Raw genomic sequence first — 22447 nt, forward strand, 5'->3', positions numbered from 1 at the left:
TATATTCACTGGGAAACAAAAAAATTCATGTGACTTGCTTTATTGTGATATTTGCTTTATTGCGGTGGTCTGGAACCAAACCCACAATATCTCCAAGGTATACCTGTTTATGTTTTATGCTTCCATCCTACTAATAAATGTTCTTAGGGTCTTACTTTTCACTCCAATTTGCTTATCAAGGTAATGTTTTTGAAGACAACCCCCTTAAAAATGAATTATAGTACTTGCTATTATTACAATCTTTTCACACCTCTACATATGCGTATTATTCAGAAAATATAGAAAATGGAAGCTAACATATATTGTGTATCTTCTATGTGACAAGCACTGTCCTACAGATTTTAATATATTGAGTTTGGTCCAGCAAACACATTTTGAGCACCACTCAAGTGCCAAGTGCCCAAGATAGAGATTAAGTCACATCCCTGTTCTTGAGAGTGGCATCTGGCCCAGGAGCAAATAATTTCCATACAATGAGGGGAATGCTATTACAAAGGAGGGGCTGGTTTAGGGCAGGGTTCACGGATGAGATAAAGCCTGGGATGAGTGCACTGAAGGATGAAGAAGAGAGCTAATCATGTACAGACTTTTCAATTTAAAATTCTGTGACATAACTTCCATTGTGCTTCTTAAGCAAATCACCTGACGCTTTGTAGCTGGCAGAGCTTGTCACAAATATAGAGAATAGATTGCCCAGGAAATGTGGAGAAGGGGAGATTCCTCTATACCACCTGTCTCCTACATTGGGGATGAGTGGGTGGCCATAAACTCTATTGTCGTCAAGATAAGGGTTTCTCCAGACTGGTTGTACAAGATAATGAACACCTCCTCGGTGACTCATTTCTTCTCTCACACTGATAGGATTTGTTCCAGTATCGTGGGATATTACAGGGCTTGCTTGCAACAGTACTCATGGTCAATATCTCCATCAAATATAATACGATATTACAAGGCTGTAAAAATTTGCACCCTAGGGGGGCAAGGAGGAACTCTTCAATAGTTTCTTAAAATAATGAGGGGTTTAGGCTGTTTTCTCAGGATTTAGGACTGGAAAACATTTCAAGACTCTCCTTCTCATTATATAATCACTTCAGATTTTTCCACATCCCTCTACCAGACTTTATTTTTCACATTCTCTTAAAGCACCTTTTTTAAAAATCTCTTTCTCTGATTATTCTGTTAGGTACTCCCCACTCCCCTGCCCCTGCCTGATTGAGGTTCTTTTTCCATGCCAGTCTAACAGTACTAAAATGTTTAGCTGTGAAAAATTAATTGACTTTTTTTTTGAATTTCCAAATTTTATTTTATTTTTACACATCAGGTTCTTATTAGTTATCAATTTTATACATATATAAAATATACATATATATGTATGTATATATGTATATGTCAGTCCCAATCTCCCAAATCATCACACCACCACCTCCCCTGCCACTTTCCCCCCCCTTTGGTGTCCATACGTTTGTTCTCTACATCTGTGTCTCTATTTCTGCCCTGCAAACTGGTTCATCTGTACCATTTTTGTAGGTTCCACATATATGCGTTAATACACGATACTTGTTTTTCTCTTTCTGGCTTACTTCACTCTGTATGACAGGCTATAGATCCATTCACGTCTATACAAATGACACAATTTCGTTCCTTTTTATGGCTGAGTAATATTCCCTTATATATATGTACCACATCTTCTTTATCCGTTCATCTGTCGATGGGCATTTAGGTTGCTTCCATGACCTGGCTATTGTAAATAGTGCTGCAATGAACATTAGGGTGTATGTGTATTTTTTTTTAACATCTTTATTGGGGTATAATTGCTTTACAATGGTGTGTTAGTTTCTGCTTTATAACAAAGTGAATCAGTCATACATAAACATATGTTCCCATATGTCTTCCCTGTTGCGTCTCCCTCCCTCCCACCCTCCCTATCCCACCCCTCCAGGCTGTCACAAAGCACCGAGCCAATATCCCTGTGCCATGCGGCTGCTTCCCACTAGCTATCTACCTTACTACGTTTGTTAGTGTGTATATGCCCATGACTCTCTCTCGCCCTGTCACAGCTCACCCTTCCCCCTCCCCATAACCTCAAGTCCGTTCTCTAGGAGGTCTGCGTCTTTATTCCTGCTTTACCCCTAGGTTCTTCATGACATTTTTTTTCTTAAATTCCATATATATGTGTTAGCATACGGTATTTGTCTTTTTCTTTCTGACTTACTTCACTCTGTATGACAGACTCTAGGTCTATCCACCTCATTACAAATAGCTCAATTTCGTTTCTTTTTATGGCTGAGTAATATTCCATTGTATATATGTGCCACATCTTCTTTATCCATTCATCCGATGACGGGCACTTAGGTTGTTTCCATCTCCGGGCTATTGTAAATAGAGCTGCAATGAACATTTTGGTACATGACTCTTTTTGAATTTTGGTTTTCTCAGGGTATATGCCCAGTAGTGGGATTGCTGGGTCATATGGTAGTTCTATTTGTAGTTTTTTAAGGAACCTCCATACTGTTCTCCATAGTGGCTGAACCAATTCACATTCCCACCAGCAGTGGTATGTGTATTTTTGAATTATGATTTTCTCTGGGTATATGCCCAGTAGTGGGATTGCTGGGTCATATGGTAATTCCACATTTAGTTTTTTAAGGAACCTCCATACTGTTCTCCATAGTGGCTGTATCAATTTATATTCCCACCAACAGTGCAAGAGGGTTCCCTTTTCTGCACACCCTCTCTAGCATTTGTTGTTTGTAGATTTTCTGTTAATGCCCATTCTAACTGGTGTGAGGTGATAGCTCATTGTAGTTTTGATTTGCATTTCTCTAATAATTAGTGATGTTGAGCAGCTTTTCATGTGCTTATTGGCCATCTGTATGTCTACTTTGGTGAAATGTCTATTTAGGTCTTCTGACCATTTTTGGATCGGGTTGTTTGTTTTTAAAATATTGAACAGCATGAGCTATTTATATATTTTGGAGATTAATCTTTTGTCCGCTGATTTGTTTGCAAATATTTTCTCCCATTCTGAGGGTTGTCTTTTTGTCTTGTTTATGGTTTCCCTTGCTGTGCAAAAGCTTTTAAGTTTCATTAGGTCTCATTTGTTTATTTTTGTTTTTATTTCCATTTCTCTAGGAGGTAGATCAAAAAAAATCTTGCTGTGATTTATGTCAAAGAGTGTTCTGCCTATGTTTTCCTCTAAGAGTTTTACAGTGTCCAGTCTTACATTTAGGTCTCTAATCCATTTTGACTTTATTTTTGTGTATGGTGTTAGGGAGTGTTCTAATTTCATTCTTTTACATGTAGCTGTCCAGTTTTCCCAACACCACTTATTAAACAGGCTGTCTTTTCTCCATTGTATATTCTTGCCTCTTTTATCAAAGACAAGGTGACCATATGTGCGTGGGTTTATCTCTGGACTTTCTATCCTGTTCCATTGATCTATATTTCTGTTTTTGTGCCAGTACAATACTGTCTTGATTACTGTAGCTTTGTAGTATAGTCTGAAGTCAGGGAGCCTGATTCCTCCAACTCCATTTCTCTTTCTCAAGATTGCTTTGGCTATTCGGGGTCTTTTGTGTCTCCATACAAATTTTAAGATTTTTTGTTATAGTTCCCCAAAAAATGCCATTGGTAATTTGATAGGGATTCCACTGAATCTGTAGATTGCTTTGGGTAGTATAGTCATTTTCAAAATGTTGATTCTTCCAATCCAAGAACATGTAAATCTCTCCATCTGTTTGTATCACCTTTAATTTCTTTCATCAGTGTCTTACAGTTTTCTGCATACATGTCTTTTGTCTCCCTATGTAGGTTTATTCCTAGGTATTTTATTCTTTTTGTTGGTAAGTGGGAGTGTTTCCTTAATTTCTCTTTTGGATTTTTCATCATTAGTGTATAGGAATGCAGGAGATTTCTTTGCATTAATTTTATATCCTGCTACTTTACCAAATTCATTGATTAGCTCTAGTAGTTTTCTGGTGGCATCTTTAGGATTCTCTATGTATACTATCATGTCATCTGTAAACAGTGACAGTTTTACTTCTACTTTTCCATTTTGTATTCCTGTTATTTCTTTTTCTTCTCTGATTGCCATGGCTAGGAATTTCAAAACTATGCTGAATAATAGTGACAAGAGTGGACATCCTTGTCTTGTTCCTGATCTTAGAGGAAATGCTTTCAGTTTTTCACAATTGAGAATGATGTTTGCTGTGGGTTTGTCATATATGGCCTTTATTATGTTGAGGTAGTTTCCCTCTATGCCCACTTTCTGGAGAGTTTTTATGGTAAATGGGTGTTGAATTTTGTCAGAAGCTTTTTCTGCATCTATTGAGATGATCATATGGTTTTTATTCAATTTTGTTAATATGGTGTATCACTTTGATTGATTTGCATATATTGAAGAATCCTTGCATCCCTCAGATAAATCTCACTTGATTATGGTGTATGATCCTTTTAGTGTGTTGTTGGATTCTGTTTTGTATTATTTTGTTGAGGATTTTTGCATATATATTCATCAGTGATATTGGTCTGTAATTTTGTTTTTTTGTAGTATCTTTGTCTGGTTTTGGTATCAGGGTGATGGTGGCCTCATAGAATGAGTTTGGGAGTTTTCCTTCCTCTGAAATTTTTTGGAAGAGTTTGAGAAGGATGGGTGTTAACTCTTCTCTAAATGTTTGATAGAATTTACCTGTGAAGCCGTCTGGTCCTGGACTTTTGTTTGTTGGAGGATTTTTAATCACAGTTTCAATTTCAGTGCTTGTGATTGTTATGTTCATATTTTCTATTTCTTCCTGGTTCAGTCTCGGAAAGTTGTGCGTTTCTAAGAAATTGTCCATTTCTTCCAGGTTGTCCATTTTATTGGCATAGAGTTGCTTGTAATAGTCTCTTAGGATGCTTTGTATTTCTGCGGTGTCTGTTGTAACTTTTCCTACATGAATTCATTCTCCTAAATGAATTTCTAATTCATTAGAAATTCATTTCTAATTTTATTGATTTGAGTCCTCTCCCTGTTTTTCTTGATGAGTCTGGCTAATGGTTTATCAATTTTGTTTACCTTCTCAACGAACCAGCTTTTAGTTTTATTGACCTTTGTTATTGTTTTCTTTGTTTCTATTTCATTTATTACAGTCTGATCTTTATAATTTCTTTCCTTCTACTAACTTTGGGTTTTGTTTGTTCTTCTTTCTCTAGTTCCTTTAGGTGTAAAGTTAGATTGTTTATTTGAGATTTTTCTTGTTTCTTGAGGCAGGCTTGTATTGCTATAAACTTCCCTCTTAGAACTGCTTTTGATGAATCCCATAGGTTTTGTATCATCGTGTTTTTGTTGTAATTTGTCTCTAGGTATTTTTTGATTTCCTCTTTGATTTCTTCAGTGATCTCTTGGTTATTTAATAACGTAGTGTTTAGCCTCCATGTGTTTGTGTTTTTACATTTTTTCCCCGTAATTCATTTCTAATCTCATAGTGTTGTGGTCAGAAAAGATGCTTGATATGATTTCAATTTTCTTAAATTTACTGAGGCCTGTTTTGTGACCCAAGATGTGATCTATCCTGGAGAATGTTCCGTGCACACTTGAGAAGAAAGTGTAATCTGCTGTTTTTGGATGGAATGTCCTATGAATATCAACCAAATTTAGCTGGTCTATTGTGTCATTTAAAGCTTGTGTTTCCTTATTAATTTTCTGTTTGGATGATCTGTCCATTGGTGTAAGTGAGGTGTTAAAGTCCCCCACTATTATTGTGTTACTGTCAATTTCCTCTTTTAGAGGTTTTAGCAGTTGCCTTATGTATTGAGGTGCTCCAATGTTGGGTGCATATATATTTATAATTGTTATATATTCTTCTAGGATTGATCCCTTGGTCATTATGTAGTGTCCTTCCTTGTCTCTTGTAATGTTCTTTATTTTAAAGTTTATTTTATCTTGTATGAGTATTGCTATTCCAGCTTTCTTTTGATTTCCATTTGCATAGAATATCTCTTTCCATCCCCTCACTTTTGGTCTGTATGTGTCCCTAGGTCTGAAGTGGGTCTCTTGTAGACAGCATATATATGGGTCTTGTTTTTGTATCCATTCAGTGAGCCTGTGTCTTTTGGTTGGAGCATTTAATCCATTCACGTTTAAGGTAATTATTGATATGTATGTTCCTATTACCATTTTCTTAATTGTTAGGGGTATGTTTTTGTAGGTCCTTTTCTTCTCTTGTGTTGTAGAGCTGGTGTGGTGGTGCTGAATTCTCTTAGCTTTTGCTTGTCTGTAAAGCTTTTGATTTTTCCATTAATCTGAATGAGATCCTTGCTGGGTAGAGTAATCTTGGTTGTAGGTTCTTCCCTTTCATCACTTTAAATATATTGTGCCATTCTCTTCTGGCTTGTAGAGTTTCCACTGAGAAATCAGCTGCTAACCTTATGGGGGTTCCCTTGTATGGTATTTATCATTTTTCCCCTATTGTTTTCAATACTTTTTCTTTGTCTTTAGTTTTTGCCTGTTTGATTACTATGTATCTTAGCATGTTTCTCCTTGGGTTCATCCTGCCTGGGACTCTCTGCGCTTCCTGAACTTGGGTGGCTATTTCCTTTCCCATGTTAGGGAAGTTTTTGACTATAATCTTTTCAAATATTTTCTCAAATAATCTTTTCAAATATATTCTCTCTCTTCTCCTTCTGGAACCCCTATAATGTGAATGTTGTTGTGTTTAATGTTGTCCCAGAGGTCTCTTAGGCTGTCTTCATTTCTTTCCATCCTTTTTTCTTTATTCTGTCCCATGGCAATGAATTCTACCATTCTGTCTTCCAGGTCACTTATTCATTCTCCTTTTTTTTTTTAATTTTAGAATTTTATTTATTTTTTTATACAGCAGGTTCTTAGTAGGTATCCATTTTATATATATTAGTGTATATATGTCAATCCCAATCTCCCAGTTCATCACACCACCACCACCCCACCCCTGCCACTTTCTCCCCTTGGTGTCCATACATTTGTTCTCTATATCTGTGTCTCCATTCTTATGCCTCAGTTATTCTGCTATTGATTCCTTCTAATGTATTTGTCATTTCAGTTATTGTATTGTTCACCTCTGTTTGTTTGTTCTTTAATTCTTCTAGGTGTTTGTTCTTTAATTCTTCTAGGTCTTTGTTAAACATTTCTTGCATATTCTCAATCTTTGCCTCCATTCTTTTTCTGAGGTCCTGGATCATCCTCACCAACATTATTCTGAATTCTTTTTCTGGAAGGTTGCCTATCTCTGCTTCATTTATTTGTTTTTTCTGGGGTTTTATCTTGTTCCTTCATCTGGTACTTAGCCCTCTGCCTTTTCGTCTTGTCTATCTTTCTGTGAATGTGGTTTTTGTTCCCCAGGCTGCAAGATTGTAGTTCTTCTTGCTTCTGCTGTCTGCCCTCTCACAAAGTAACTGACTTTTTCAATAAACTTCTAGTAGGCACCAAGGGTAAAGTATGAAACTCCTTATTAGTTAAAATGGGGAGTAGGTGAGTTCCTGTCATCCTAAAGCTGGAGACAATTTTTGCTTGACCTCAAATGATGAAGCAGTGAAAAGCTCTACTATTCAACTCAAAATGGAGTTCATTGGTCATTTGAAGAAGAAGGCAAAGGATCATTGCCATCCAAGGTTCAATCAGGGAAACTGGAGGCAGAAAACATCCTGCAGATATGATGAAGATTTCTAACTGAAGTGTAACCTAGGTGTCAGCTTGGTGATCTAATTAAATTTGACTCAAATTCAAGTTCTATAGCTTTCCTCCAAAACTTCTCACATTTCCTTCAAGTTCTCAGGACTTACTTCTACAAAGTTGCACTCGTTTCTAAGCTCCCTCAAAAATAAGAACAAATTCTCTTTTGTTTCATATCAATCTGCTTCTGTAAGAAATCCACTCCAATCCTCTTGATCTTTCCTGTCCAGTGTGGTAGCTACTAATCACATGTAGCTGTTTAAATTTAAATTTAATTGACAAAATTAAATAAAATTTAAAATTCAACTCTTCATTTTCACTAGCCATATTCCAAGTGCTCAATGGCCATATGTGGTTAGTGGCTACTGCATTGATAGCACACTTTAGGACATATCAATCATCACAGAAAATCTTATGGGGCATTTGTACTAGTGTGTCATGAATTGATGTGTGCTTACTGAATATTTGTGGATATATGTCAAGAGGTCATATTTCTACTTTCCATCAGAAAATTCACTTTGATCTAAACATTTTTAACCACTTTCTCTTTTCAGCAATGTACCATCTGTCTATAGAGATACATCAGTGTACATGCTTCCACTTGAAGGAGTTTCTTAGGAAGCAAAGTAGAATCATCACATAGATGACAATAAGATGCTTTCAAGTGGGTTTAGAGCATGAATTTTTCCAAGAGAAGAAGTAAAACATTTCTCCCTGAGAAAGTGGTAAATGTCAAAAAAACAACAAAAAACAAGCAACAAAAAAAAGTTAAGTGAAGCTTTTGTCTGGGAAAAAGAAAGATATGAGTGAGCTTGTTTGTTCTCTAGAAGAAAACATCTAAGAAGAAAAGGGGCAGGTTTGGAAGCAACTACTCTTTCTTCGGTCACTGGTCAGATTAGCACTAAAACCTCCTCAACATAAGGTTATAGAGATGAGGTAGGCATGATCCCAGACCTGAAGTAGCTAAAAGATTTATTATGAATCAGGCAGAAAACAGAATTTAAATATAGGTATGTGCTCTTCACTAAGTGATGCTGGGAAAACTGTGCAGCTACATATAAAAGAATGAAAGTAGAACACTCCCTAACACCATACACAAAAATAAACTCAAAATGGATTAAAGATCTAAATGTAAGGCCAGACACTATAAAATTCTTAGAGGAAAACATAGGCAGAACACTCTATGACATAAATCACAGCAAGATCCTTTATGACTCACCTCCTAGAGAAATGGAAATAAAAACAAAAATAAACAAATGAGACCTAATGAAACTTAAAAGCTTTTGCACAGCAAAGGAAACCATAAACAAGACAAAAAGACAACCCTCAGAATGGGAGAAAATACTTGCAAATGAAGCAACTGACAAAGGATTAATCTCCAAAATATACAAGCAGCTCATGCAGCTCAATATCAAAAAACCAAACAACCCAATCCAAAAATGGGCAGAAGACCTAAATAGATATTTCTCCAAAGAAGATATACAGATGGCCAACAAACACATGAAAGGATGCTCAACATCACTAATTATTAGAGAAATGCAAATCAAAACTGCAATGAGGTATCACCTCACATCAGTCAGAATGGCCATCACCAAGAAATCTACAAACAATAAATTCTGGAGAGGGTGTGGAGAAAAGGGAACCCTCTTGCACTGTTGGTGGGAATGTAAATTGATACAGCCACTATGGAGAACAGTATGGAGGTTCCTTAAAAAACTAAAAATAGAACTATCATACAACCCAGCAATCCCACTACTGGGCATATACCCTGAGAAAACCATAATTCAAAAAGAGTCATGTACCACAATGTTCATTGCAGCTCTATTTATAATAGCCAGGACATGGAAGCAACCTGAGTGTCCATTGACAGATGAATGGATAAAGAAGATGTGGCACATATATACAATAGAATATTACTCAGCCATAAAAAGAAATGAAATTGAGTTATTTGTAGTGAGGTGGATGGACCTAGGGTCTGTCATACAGAGTGAAGTAAGTCAGAAGGAGAAAAACAAATATTGTATGCTAACACATATATATGGAATCTTAAAAGAAATGGTTCTGAAGAACCTAGGGGCAGGACAGGAATAAAGACACAGACGTAGAGAGTGGACTTGAGGACACGGGGAGGGGGAAGGGTAAGCTGGGACGAAGTGAGAGAGTGGCATGGACTTATATACACTACCAAATGTAAAATAGATAGCTAGTGGGAAGCAGCCGCATAGCACAGGGAGATCAGTTCGGTGCTTTGTGACCACCTAGAGGCCTGGGATAGGGAGGGTGGGAGGGAGACGCAAGAGGGAGGACATATAGTGATATATGTATATGTATAGCTGATTCACTTTGTTATAAAGCAGAAACACAGCATTGTAAAGCAATTATAAAGGTGTTTTTAAAAAAAGGTGTTTTTAAAAAAAGATAAATACGTAGTATGAATAAACTGCTTATCATAGTGCCTGACAGCAAGAAAGCACTTTGTACATGGAAGCTGGTGATAGTGGTAGCAGAAGTACCAACAGTGGCATTGTTACTGACCAGGGTTCTTGGCTTCCTTAATCAATAGAAATTCATCAGAGGCCAGACAAGAAATTCAGGCAAGGCTTTATTAGGGACCCTGCTGCAGCAGGGGGGAGCGGAGAACAAACAACAGGTCCTCTTGCTTGCTCGCTCCCTGAGTGGGGGCGAGCTTGTTCCTTATATGCGGTGAGGGTAGGGATGTGTCCAGGGGTTGGGCTAGAGGGGTGGCTTAGGTGTTTTGCTCACCCCTTAGGTGGTGTTGTGTACAGGGGGCATGTGCAGTACCCTGCTTTTGCTCCTGACGCCCTGCTTTTTTGCTCCATGCTCTTCAAAACTGGCAGTTGGGTTTTTTGGTCTCTTTGTATCTTTTGTCCAGAATTTGCACCAGCTGAGCATGCATGCAGTTGTGTTTAGTCCCATACAGCATTTTTGTATTTTGTTGCTTGAGGAGAGGTGTGTCCAGGTGCAAGCATTGCAGCACCGCAGCAAAGGGTCCCAGATCCCAGCCTGTCTCAGCATAAAGGAGTTCTTTCTATTTAACATCAAATGATGTTTGTATTTCTAAAGGTGGTAGAAGATGAGGTATTTAAGCACATGAGTGTCTATGTTGTTTGTTCCTAGTACATTTGATGTACCGCTTTGTTACCAAACCCAGGTTCAGTTGCTTCTTGCACAAGAGCCAATAATTCGAGAGGCAAGTGTCAGTAGAAAGGAAAGGTGCTTTAATCAGAAAAGCCAGTAATCTAGGGAGAAGGTGGACTTGTGTCCAGAGACCAACTCTGAAGATTCTGCTCAGCCATGACAGTTTTGAAAGGAGAAAAAGGAGGAAGAATCTCAATGAATCATCGACAGAGGAAGTTGGATTCTGCATCATTCCCCATTGCTTGCAGACTGGCTGACTCTTCAGATGTTACCTTGCCTGCGTGGTCAGACTGCAGGATTGCTAAGGGGACTGTTGAGAATAGAGAGCTTGTCATTTTTTAACTGCTTCATTCTTACTTCTTACTTCTTTTTATCTAGGAAAAGAATCAGCAAGTTAGACAAGACACGGTGTGCATTCAAGAGAGCATAAGTCAGGAGTTAGGTTAAATTGCCTAGTGAGCTCTTTCCTCTAATTAAGTTCTTTTAAGGTTAAAAGGGAACAGAAATGGGCAAACAGGAAAGGGGCAAAAGAGCTGTTTTCACCTTGAAACCTTGCCTGCTGTGCCTCAGCTGGGTTAGTCGATGTCCACCATTCATAGGTACAAAGCATAGCACAAGCAAAGGATCTATGTCAATAATGGGCGTCGTGTTCCAAGATGGAGCTGGGGCTTCTGCACCGGAAGCTGTGTCTCAATAGGGCCACAAGACCAGGCTGTGAAGGCTTTTAAATGTCAAACTGAGCGGAGAGCTTATCTGAAAGCAACAGGAAGCCCCTGGAGATTTATAGGCAAGCTATGAAGTAGAACAGAAGAGTGGGGCAAGCAAGTGACAACAGTGTCATCTCAGTAGGGAGAGAGGAAATGCTATGTGACCACAAAAATGTCTGTGAACATGCACTGGGGGTGGAAAGACCCCTGTACCCACCAAGAGCATTGGAGTGCAGTCACACTGGCACAAAGTCCAAATTTCCTAGCTTGGCATCCCCTTCATCATCTGGGTCCTCTGTGTTTCCAGACATCTCCGCTTCTTCAGAAACCTCAGTTTCAGTGATGTGGCCCGTTCACCAGCCCACTAGCCAGAGGAGCTTGTGCCTTTCTTGATCATAGCTTCCCTGGCTTCTGGGCCCTGAATGTCTCCTTCTCTTCTACAGTGCTTGCTTGCCAGATTCCCTACAGTTAAGGCAAACGTAAGTGCTTGCTCTTGCTGCCACCATTCCTCTGCTCATCCGCCCCCTTTGCCTAAAATGTCCCCCTCCCCTTGCTACTGACTTTCAGCCCCCCTATTCTCAAGTTCCAGCCAAGTTGCCATCTAACCTGTCCTGCGTCCCCCTAGCCAAAACACCACTCCCTCCTTGTAATACCTAAAACTACCAATTTATGCCCCTCATTCACTCTTGTGAGGTCTTGAATTATAGCTGTTTGATCGTGCTACCAGTGTGGGAATTCTGCTAGTTGCTGAGGATGTCTGTTCCAATTATGTATTCCATGACCGGGGAGATTACCACAGGATGGGCTTGGGGACACACTGGGTCCACTGTGAAGTAGTCCTGAGCTAAAACACCATTGATCACCCGACCTCCATAAACCCCTACTCTGACTGGCAGACCACAGTGATGTTTGGGGTCTCCTGGAATTAGTGTCAGTTCAGAGCCAGTGTCCAGTAATCCTCAAAGAGCTGATTACCTCCTTTCCCCCAATGCACAGTTACTCTGGTAAAAGCCCACAGTCCCCTTTGGAGAAGGCTACGAGAGAGATTAACAGTATAAAGATTCGGCAGCAGGGAGGGATCCTTCCTCCAGGGCACTTAGCCTTCCCTCCATTCAAGGGGAACCAGGTCTTAAACTGGCTCAAGTGTGGGAATTGCTTCCTTTTGCCATCATAACTTGTAATTGCCTTTTGTTTGTGTGCAGCCATCATCCTGAGACCTAGCTGTGCTACTGGATGGTTTTACTACAAGTCCTGTTGCTAGGGATACTTCCAGAAGCTGAAGAACTGGTCTGATGCTGAGGTAAGAAATCTGGCCCTTGCTTGGAGAGGCTTCTCTAAAGCAAGGGGCCACCCAGAGCTCCAGGTATCATTCAACTCAGAGCCAAGGGTCCTTCCTTGGCATCCTGAGAAGTAACCTGGCTGGTGAAATGGAGAGTAGAGGGTTATGTGCTCAACTCCTTTAATTGTGTAAGCATTGATGGAGCATGTGCTATAGGCCCAGACCCTGGATGGGCTGCAAAGACATGAGGATGAGCAAGGAACAGCCTGCCCTCAAGGAGTTCACTGTCAGAGAGAAAGACAGAAATACATAAATTCAAAGACGATGAGATGAGGAACTTACAGAAAAAACAACTGAATTGCCATACAAGATTTACCAGCAAGAGAGCTGTGTGTAGACAGCCTCAGAGCCACCTGACGGAGAGCGAAGCATTCCAGACAAATGCAAGGCCTCACTGTCTCCATAACCCAACAAATGTATTGCTTCTATTTCACTGAGGCTTTTCAAAGAGATACCCACATAGCCAGTCAGACTGAGTTACCTCAGAGTGTTGGGAGTCATGCTGCTGTGTCTCTGAATTGTGGTTGTTAAACTGAAGTGACTGACCGGGAAGTTATGTGGGGAAATGAGGTATGATCTGGGCCCAGAATGGCCTCAGAATCCCTGTAAATCAATAACTCAGAATGAGGAAGCACCTATCATGTGATAGCTACTGAGGATGCAAAGATCTTTTCTGGCCTTAAAAAGTGCAGAACTGGTGGCACAGTGGTTGAGAATCTGCCTGCCAATGCAGGGGACACAGGTTCGAGCCCTGGTCTGGGAAGATCCCACGTGCCACGGAGCAACTAGGCCCGTCAGCCACAACTACTGAGCCTGCGCATCTGGAGCTTGTGCTCCATAACAAGAGAGGCCGCGACAGTGAGAGGCCCGCGCACCATGATGAGGAGTGGCCCCCGCTCGCCGCAACTGGAGAAAGCCCTCGCACAGAAACGAAGACCCAACACAACCAAAAATAACTAACTAAATAAAATTAAATTAAAAAAGTGCAGAACTGATTCAAGATTGTGACATTTAAACAAAAAATTGCAATGCAGTATAAGCATAAGCGACTTTCCCAAGATTACACCGAGAATAACCAGCAGAGCAAACCCAGGGAAGTTGGCCCCAAGGCAATGCTTTCCTAAGCAGATGTGAATGATAGCAAAAAATAAAAAAAGAGCCAAACACAGAAAGGGCCTTCCGGATTCTGTCCACTGAAAGAAGAAAAAGCTCATGGACAGCAGTGGACTTCTCCTCAGTTCTTGGGAAGCAACTTGGAGAAATCCTGGACAGATGTTTGTACTGCCTGTCCCTGGAGAGTCCAACACTAATCCTACCAAAACAAAGAAGAGGACATCTGGGGGGCTTTGGAATAATATAGACCTGAGTTTAAATCACGCTCTGCCATGCATTAGTTGCAGCTATACCTCGCTTTACCAGTTTTCTTCTGTAAAATGGGGATAACACTTTTATCCCATGGGGTTGTTGGGAGGATTCATGAAAAGAACTTGCAAAAAGCCTGTGGCACATGGTGGATGCTCAATTCAGGTTTTCAAGGCAAAAACGATCCACATGATTGATACCAAGCCTTAGCACAGTTAACCACTCCTGAACCAGAGTGCAGAGAAGGTGCCAGGAAGGACCAGAGAAATTGACACCACGGCTGCTGTGCTCCTTGGTTCCTAGCTGGCATCTTAGTTCACAAGACTCCTGGAGGTGATGGAGGTGGCAGTTAAAACGACAGGAAGACCCGATCTTGGACCAAAGAGGCAGCGCTCTGAGTTCTAGCTGTGTGAACTGACAGGAAAGGGAAGCATCATTTAAACAGACGGAGCCTGTTGCCTCTTCTGTCCCAGGAATCTTTTGTAACTGGTACACTCACTACACATTGACTGGTAATCCAGCTTCCGTGCATCACAAATTTAAAAGTCAAATGAAATTACAGGTATATGGATGGACCTAGAGTCTGTCATACAGAGTGAAGTAAGTCAGAAGGAGAAAAACAAATACCGTATGCTAACACATATATATGGAAACTTAAAAAAAAAAAAAAAAAGAAAGAAAGATTCTGAAGAACCTAGGGGCAGGACAGGAAGAAAGACGCAGACGTAGAGAGTGGACTTGAGGACACAGGGAAGGGGAAGGGTAAGCTGGGACGAAGTGAGAGAGTGGCATTGATATATATACACTACCAAATGTAAAATAGCTAGTGGGAAGCGGCCGCATAGCACAGGGAGATCAGCTCGGTGCTTTGTGACCACCTAGAGGCCTGGGATAGGGAGGGTGGGAGGGAGACTCAAGAGGGAGGAGATATGGTGATATATGTACATGTATAGCTGATTCACTTTGTTATACAGCAGAAACTAACACAACACTGTAAAGCAATTATACTCCAATAAAGATGTTAAAAAATAAAATTGAAATTAAAATTAAAAAAAGAAATTACGGGTATAAAAACATTCTGGTATTATCAACTGGTTGGTAAATTATCATTAAGCAGTCACCACATCTAATCCTGAGCAAGTCCAAAGGCAAACATGAGAGTGGCAACCACAGCCAAAACCATGTTTTTATTAAACTAATTTGTGTTATGATGTAGGCAGATCCTGTAACACAACCCCAAAAGAGCATAAAGTATATAGCTCTGTCTAGCTATAAAATGTGCATATATAAAATGATTTCTTTATTTGGGCAGTAAGTGTCTTGTTAGAGAACAGCACATTTTACAGTCAGTGGTTTCTTAGGTTTGTTGAAGTGCAGTATTATAATATAAAATTATAACAATTCTATCCTCTTAACAACTCCCTTGTGTAGCCCTAATTATTTCCTCCATTTACAGATAAGGAAGAGAGGTGAAGTGACTTGTCAAGGTCACATACACTAAAAACAGGCAAGACCAGGACCCCAGGCATTTCCACTGACCCTAAAGCTCGTGCCCTTGCCTCGAGCTGCCTCCCCCTCTGAGGCCTGACACCTGTGACAGTTGTGTTTTCTCCCAAGGTGACAGGAAGTCTTCTGTGGGGCTTAGATCCCAAGGGGAGGTGGGGGCTGTGTGTGCCCATGCTGCCTGGTGCTCTAGGGTTCTGAAGTGAGGGCCGTGCTTTTCTTTTTTTTCTAATTTTTATTGAAATACAGTTGATTTACCATGTTGTGTTAGTTTCAGGTGTACAGCAAAGTGATTCAGTTTTACATATATATACATATATATATTCTTTTTTAGATTTTTTTTTCTCATAAGTTATTACAAGATATTGAGCTCCCTGTGCTATGCAGTAGGTCCTTGTTGGTTATCTATTTTACATATAGTAGTGTGTATATATTAATCCCAAGCTCCTAACTTATCCCTCCCCCACCCTTTCCCCTTTGGTAACCATAAGTATGTTTTCTAAATCTGTGAGTCTATCTCTGTTTTGTAAATAAGTTCATTTGTATCATTTTTTTAGATTCCACATACAAGAGATATCATATGATATTTGTCTTTGTCTGACTTCGGTTAGTATGATAATTTCTAGGTCCACCTATGTTGCTGCAAATGGCACTATTTCATTCTTTTTTACGGCTGAGTAATATTCCATTGTGTATACATACCACATCTTCTTTATCCATTCCTCTATCGATGGATATTTAGGTTGTGGGCTGTGCTTTTAAACTTCACATCTCCTCCTTGCCCTCAGCTCGAGTGTCAGTCGTATGGAAACGGAGCCCACCTGACATCTATCCTGAATTTAAAGGAAGCCAACACCACAGCAACGTACATAGGTGGCTGTCAAAGAAACAAGCCCATATGGATCTTCCTGCATGACCTGCAGAAGGTAACCTCAGACTTGGCCCACAAATGGCCCCTTGGGAAAGCCAGATAGATAGCCCCTCTCTGGGAAACAGCCCCAGGCCTGCTGACACACAACAGATTTTCTTCAGTCACCTGCCTCCGATTGATAGAGGCCAAAGCTTCAAGGTTAGGGAGGAAACAATTTCTCCCTAATTAAATTAGGTCTAATTTAATTAGACCTATCTAATTAAAGTTCTCCCACATCTTTGAACACAAAATTACCAGCTCTTCAGAGCCTTTACAAAGAAGTTTATGGGGCTTCCCTGGTGGCGCAGTGGTTGAGAGTCTGCCTGCTGTTGCAGGGGACGCAGGTTCGTGCCCCCGTCCAGGAAGATCCCACATGCCACGGGGCGGCTGGGCCCGTGAGCCACGGCCGCTGAGCCTGTGCGTCCAGAGCCTGTGCTCCGCAACGGGAGAGGCCGCAACAGCGAGAGGCCCGCGTACTGCAAAAAAAAAAAAAAAAAAAAAAAGTTTGTGTAAGTATGTATGGGTATATACAAATAAACACACACACAGACCCGTTAGGAGACCAAGCTTAGTTAAATCCCCATTAGATCTTGAGTTAAAGTTGGAAACTTTCAGCTAAGCTTTTTGCTAGATGCTATCATGTTTTTTATGTTATCCTAAACTTTCTTCACTGGTCCCTCATTTTACCCGCCTCAATACCTCACAGTAAGAAATGACATGTGAGGTTGCTGAGGTCTCTATGTGGGATCTGCAGTTTACAGATTCTTTGTGGGGCTTCTATGTTAACCCCAAAAAACACAAAGAATACAAGGAGAAAAAACCCAGACTTTCTGTTTCTTTCTTTTCTTTTTTTTTTTTTTTTTTTTTTTTTGCGGTACGTGGGCCTCTCACTGTTGTGGCCTCTCCCGTTGCGGAGCACAGGCTCCGGACTTCCCGGACCGGGGCACGAACCCGTGTCCCCTGCATTGGCAGGCGGACTCTCAACCACTGCGCCACCAGGGAAGCTCGACCTTCTGTTTCTTGATAAACTTTGCCATAGATGTTACATATATTTTATACAATGAATTTTACATTTTTATATATTCACATTGCTATCAATCAGAGCTCTCTCATTCAGAGACAGGATAAATAGTTACATCAATTTCTACCAGATTTTTTTTGTAATTTAATTTTTTTACCTTCATGACTGAGGCTAATAAACAGTCTAACAAATTTTGCGATGTCTCTAGTTATCAAAGAAATGCAAATTAGAATAACAATATAATTTGACATCAGATTATTAGACTTTTGCTTTGTCTTAATGAATAATATTTTTAAGGATAAGGAGAAATTTCCCAGTAAATGAGGATGTAAATTCCTACAACTGAACTGCTTTTGGAAAGTGGTTTGGCAATAGATATCAATAACCTCAAAATATTCATGCCCTTTGGCCATTAATTCTACTTCTGGGATGCTAGCTTTAAAGAATAATTTTAACTACAGAAACAGCTTTGCAAATAAAGTGGTTCATAGCAGTATTCTTAGCAATAATTGTGAATTGGAAACAATGTAAACATCAATCAATAAGAGAATTAGTAAGGTAAATTATGGTGCATTCTTACCATTAAAAAATGTTTGGAATGCAAGATGCTACACAATTGAATATATATTTTAAAGGCCACCACATTTTTCAGTATATAAAACTATTGTGATAGACAAAAATGGTTGCACCAAAAGTAAATATAGTAAAAGATTAGTAATGTTTTCCTCCTAGAGATTAAACGGAGTGACTTTCTTATTTTCCCGTCTTTACACATTTCTGTGCTTTCCCAATTTTTACAATGAGAACCATGTTTTACATGGGTCTGGGCTGTGAGCAGGTGGGCAGACTGATGTGTACATGTCTCCCGTCTCCTGTCATTTGCAGGGGCAACAGTGGACGTGGCTCGATGGGGCCACGTATATTTACAGAACTCTGTCTGGCAAGTCCGTGGGTGGGAACAGGTACTATGCTGAGATGAACGCCATGAACAGTAACTTCTATTGCATCTCTTGCCAAATCACAGCTCCTTCCCTTTCCCATTAAGAGCAAAGATGCACATTGACACCTCTTTGCTCCATTTCACACCAGCAACTCTTTTTTCCTACAAGGCAACGGCTTTGTCGCAGACATTATTTACCGACCATTTTACAATCTTTGCCGTATCAGCGTACCAGCGGTTCAGTTATCAATATATTCTTTAAATCCACTCACTTTTTTCTTTCTTTTCTTTTGATTTTTAATAACTCATTTTTAAATTGAAGTATAGTTGATTTACAATGCTGTGTTAATTACTCCTGTGCAGCAAAGTAATTACATTCACTTTTCTTCTTAAATATGTTTATCTTAAAATTCTGTTACATACCATGAGGGGGAAATATGTCACATTTGGGGAAAACCAGGCTACAGGGGGCAAATATATGTGACTCCTTTCTGGCTTCTTTATGGTTAGGGTTGCGCATGAGCCCTGGAAACCTCGCCTTTGCCTGGGTTATTTCCTCATTTGTTTCTCTGAGGATGCAGTGCCTGGAACCTCAGCTGCAGGCTGCACACAATCTCTGCAGCCTCATTTCTCTTGCCTGCCTTCATTCTTTGCTTTTGTTTTGTTTTTTTTTTAAGTCTTTGCTTTTTTAATGCTAATAAGCTAGGGTTTTCAGCCTTGGTACAAATGACATTTGGGGGTGGACAATGCTTTGTCTTGGGGCCTGTCCTCTGCATTGTAGGTTGAGCACACCTTAGTCACTAACCAGCAGATGCCAGTAGAATCCACACAGACACAGGTTGTTACAACAAAAAGTGTCTTCAGACTTTGCTAAATGTCCCCTAGGGGGACAAAATCACTCCTATTTGAGAACCACAGCTAATAAGTGACATGAAAAGAAAACAGAATGTCAAAGATCAAAAGCACACTTGATATGAAAGAGAACATCCCAGTGGGTTTAAAAAGTCATCACAGTGTCACTAAGACTCCCCCACTAGCCAGGGGGTGGGTCAGGGACACAGCCCGGACTGAGGACTCAGATACTGGGGCTCAGGTGGAAAGGGACGTGGAATAGGGTTTACTGTTGTCTGAGGAATACAGATTATATGCACAAAAGAGTGAGAAAACTTTCTGACAGCAAAGGATGAATGATGGCCATGTGGAGACAACCTCTGAGGCAGAGCTCTAGGTAAACCCTCAGAGGTAAGTGGGTCATATCACAGTCCAAGGAAGGACTTTCCACAGTCTTTCAGAGACTACAGCTGCTGCTGTTAAAGGAATAATTCATCTCAGATGGAAGGAACACACCAAGACCAATAGGTAGAAGCTACCAAAATGTGGATTTCTATCCAAACTAAGGAAAAATATTTTGAACAATCAGCCCTGTCCAAAAACATAATGGGCTACCCCAGGAAGTAGTGAGAAACCCATCACTAGAGTGAACCAAGCAAAAGTGGGCATTGTAGTTGTTGTTGTAGTTGCAGCATTAGAAGTGTTAAAAGAGGCTCACAGCACATGAGAGTCAACTGAGGAACATTTTAAAAATATGAATTCCAGGGATTGCTTCAGACCGACAACATGAGAATCTCTAGGGCTGGATGCCTGACCGAGCTTCAGGGAAACAATGGACCAGATGCCTCCCAAAGTCCCGCCCATGATCCTAAGATTTCACTTGGACAAAGTTCTCAGACAAAAATCTTTCCCCTGTCAGTCCGTGTTTACATCAGCAAATTTCCCAACGACGAAGTTTCCTGTGTGGGGCTCAGAAGCCAGACATCCACCTGAGAATGCCAGGCCATTGGACGCTGCCCTTCCCTTTCGCCCAGCACAGCTCTCCACTCTCAGAATACAGGCTCTCATGGCAGAAAAGTACAAGGAATGAAGCAAGGATTAGAAACTGGTGAAGGTAGAATGCAAAAGGACATTCCCTCAGCCTCGTCAATGTCACTTTATATTTGTATAACAGATTTAGCCTCACCAACTCAGTGGCTAAATTGTTTTTCTAAGATTCACAAGGTTCTTCTAGGCCTCACACTCACATCCTGTGTGTGTGCCTGTCTGTGTGACTGGCCTTGTTCCTTTTTTCTATCTATTTAGAAAGACTCTGACCCTCTGGAAAATTGTATTTCATGGTGCCTCCTGACTTATCTACTGGTCCACCTTGAGATATTGAATAATGATAACTAGGGTTCCATAACTGAAAAATAAATTTCATATTCAATATAGTTTAGGTCAAAACCCTGGGCTTGGGGCTTCGCTGGTGGCGCAGTGGTTGAGAGTCCGCCTGCCGATGCAGGGGACACGGGTTCGTGCCCTGGTCCGGGAAGATCCCACATGCCGCGGAGCGGCTGGGCCCGTGAGCCATGGCCGCTGAGCCTGCGCATCCGGAACCTGTGCTCTGCAACGGGAGAGGCCACAACAGTGAGAGGCCCGCGTACCGCAAAAGAAAAGAAAACAAAACTAAACAAAAACAACCCTGGGCTCTGCATTCTGAATGCCTGGGGTTAGGAGTCCAGCTCCTGCTCTCAGCTGTGTGACCTTGACCAGATTTTTTAATTCTCTGTGCCTCAGATGCCACTCTGTAAAGGGGAAAAAATACTACTACTAATCATCGTAATATACGTCAAGTGCTTATCACGGTGCAAACTTGGCTCGTGGCTCTCGTGGCCTGGAGGGGAGAGTGCATCCCTGCACTTGCCCCTCTGGTGCTGAGGAATGGAAGAAGAGAGTGAAAAGAGACAGCTCCCTAAATTAGTGCCCACAGGGGAGCTTGCTAACCCTTGGTTGTGTGATGCCTCATGCCATGTTCTCTTTGCCCCGCACCATGACAGTGCCCAGAATGCTTATATCTCCATCTCATTTGCACTCTGTGGCCCCGCTGTGGGGCCCATGGCTGCAATAATGAGCAGGACCCATCCTCTATACCTCTTGAGAACCAGGCACATGAGGGGGCGTGCCTCACCCCGCCTTGTCTGGCTGTGCCCCCGTGCCCTCTCTCTCAGGGCTCTCATCCCAGCGACCTGACACACACTGGTACTGGTGTCAGGGCCAGATCTGCAAGTCAGAACCAGGCAGACATCCAGCTGGGGAACAACTCATCATTCTATGGCAGATGCCCCAGAATGACAAGTGATTCTGTGGAGCTTGGTTTCTGGAAGGGAAATAATTGGACCTCTCTTCAAAAATACTTCAGTCCTTCAGAAGTCCTTCCTCTCAGTCCTTCTTTATAAATCAGTGGCCAGAGGGGACACGGCTGGCTTCAGCAGCTTCCAATTCTTTGAACTTCAGATGGGATCTTTGTAGCTCCTCCGCTGTGGACGTCAGGAAAGATCACCGTCTGTTCCTTACAGCATCCTGTTTCAAACATGAAAGAGCCTCTTGCTTTCGGTTGGTTTATGTCAAGCCCTGCCTTCCCTCAAAAGCAGTGCTGGTGTAGAGTGTCTGCAATTGTGTGACATTTAAATTATTTTTCTTTCTTTCTTTCCATTAGTACCTGTTTTAGTCAGGATTCTCCGGAGAAATGGAAGAAATAGAAGGGAGAGAGAGAGAGAGATTGATTTATCTTAAGGAATTGGTTTATGCGATTGTGGAGCTGGCAAATCTGAGGTGCACAGAGCAGGTCAGCAGGCTGGACATTCCTGTGAGTTGATGCTGCAGGCTTGAGGCTGAGGGTAGCCTGAAGGCAGAATTCCTCCCTCTTTTCCATGGACCTCAGTCTTTTCCCTTAAGGCCTTCACTGATTGGATGGTTACTACATTATGGAGGGTAATCCGCTTTACACAA

General features: G+C 41.0%; 1 protein-coding gene across 1 annotated transcript in view; it reads left to right on the top strand.

The window, feature by feature from the left end:
* Positions 1 to 22447, top strand: part of REG4 (regenerating family member 4) — a gene marked incomplete at both ends in the record, with an annotated part of 41005 nt that overhangs the window by 3753 nt on the left and 14805 nt on the right. The window contains 4 exon segments of the mRNA XM_082858835.1: positions 12753 to 12808; positions 12812 to 12850; positions 16543 to 16680; positions 18571 to 18676. Of these exon segments, the coding sequence (XP_082714961.1) occupies positions 12753 to 12808; positions 12812 to 12850; positions 16543 to 16680; positions 18571 to 18676 (339 nt within the window).

The sequence above is a fragment of the Leucopleurus acutus genome (assembly GCF_964270905.1).
Source record: "Leucopleurus acutus genome assembly, chromosome: 2".
NCBI lineage: Eukaryota > Metazoa > Chordata > Mammalia > Artiodactyla > Delphinidae > Leucopleurus > Leucopleurus acutus.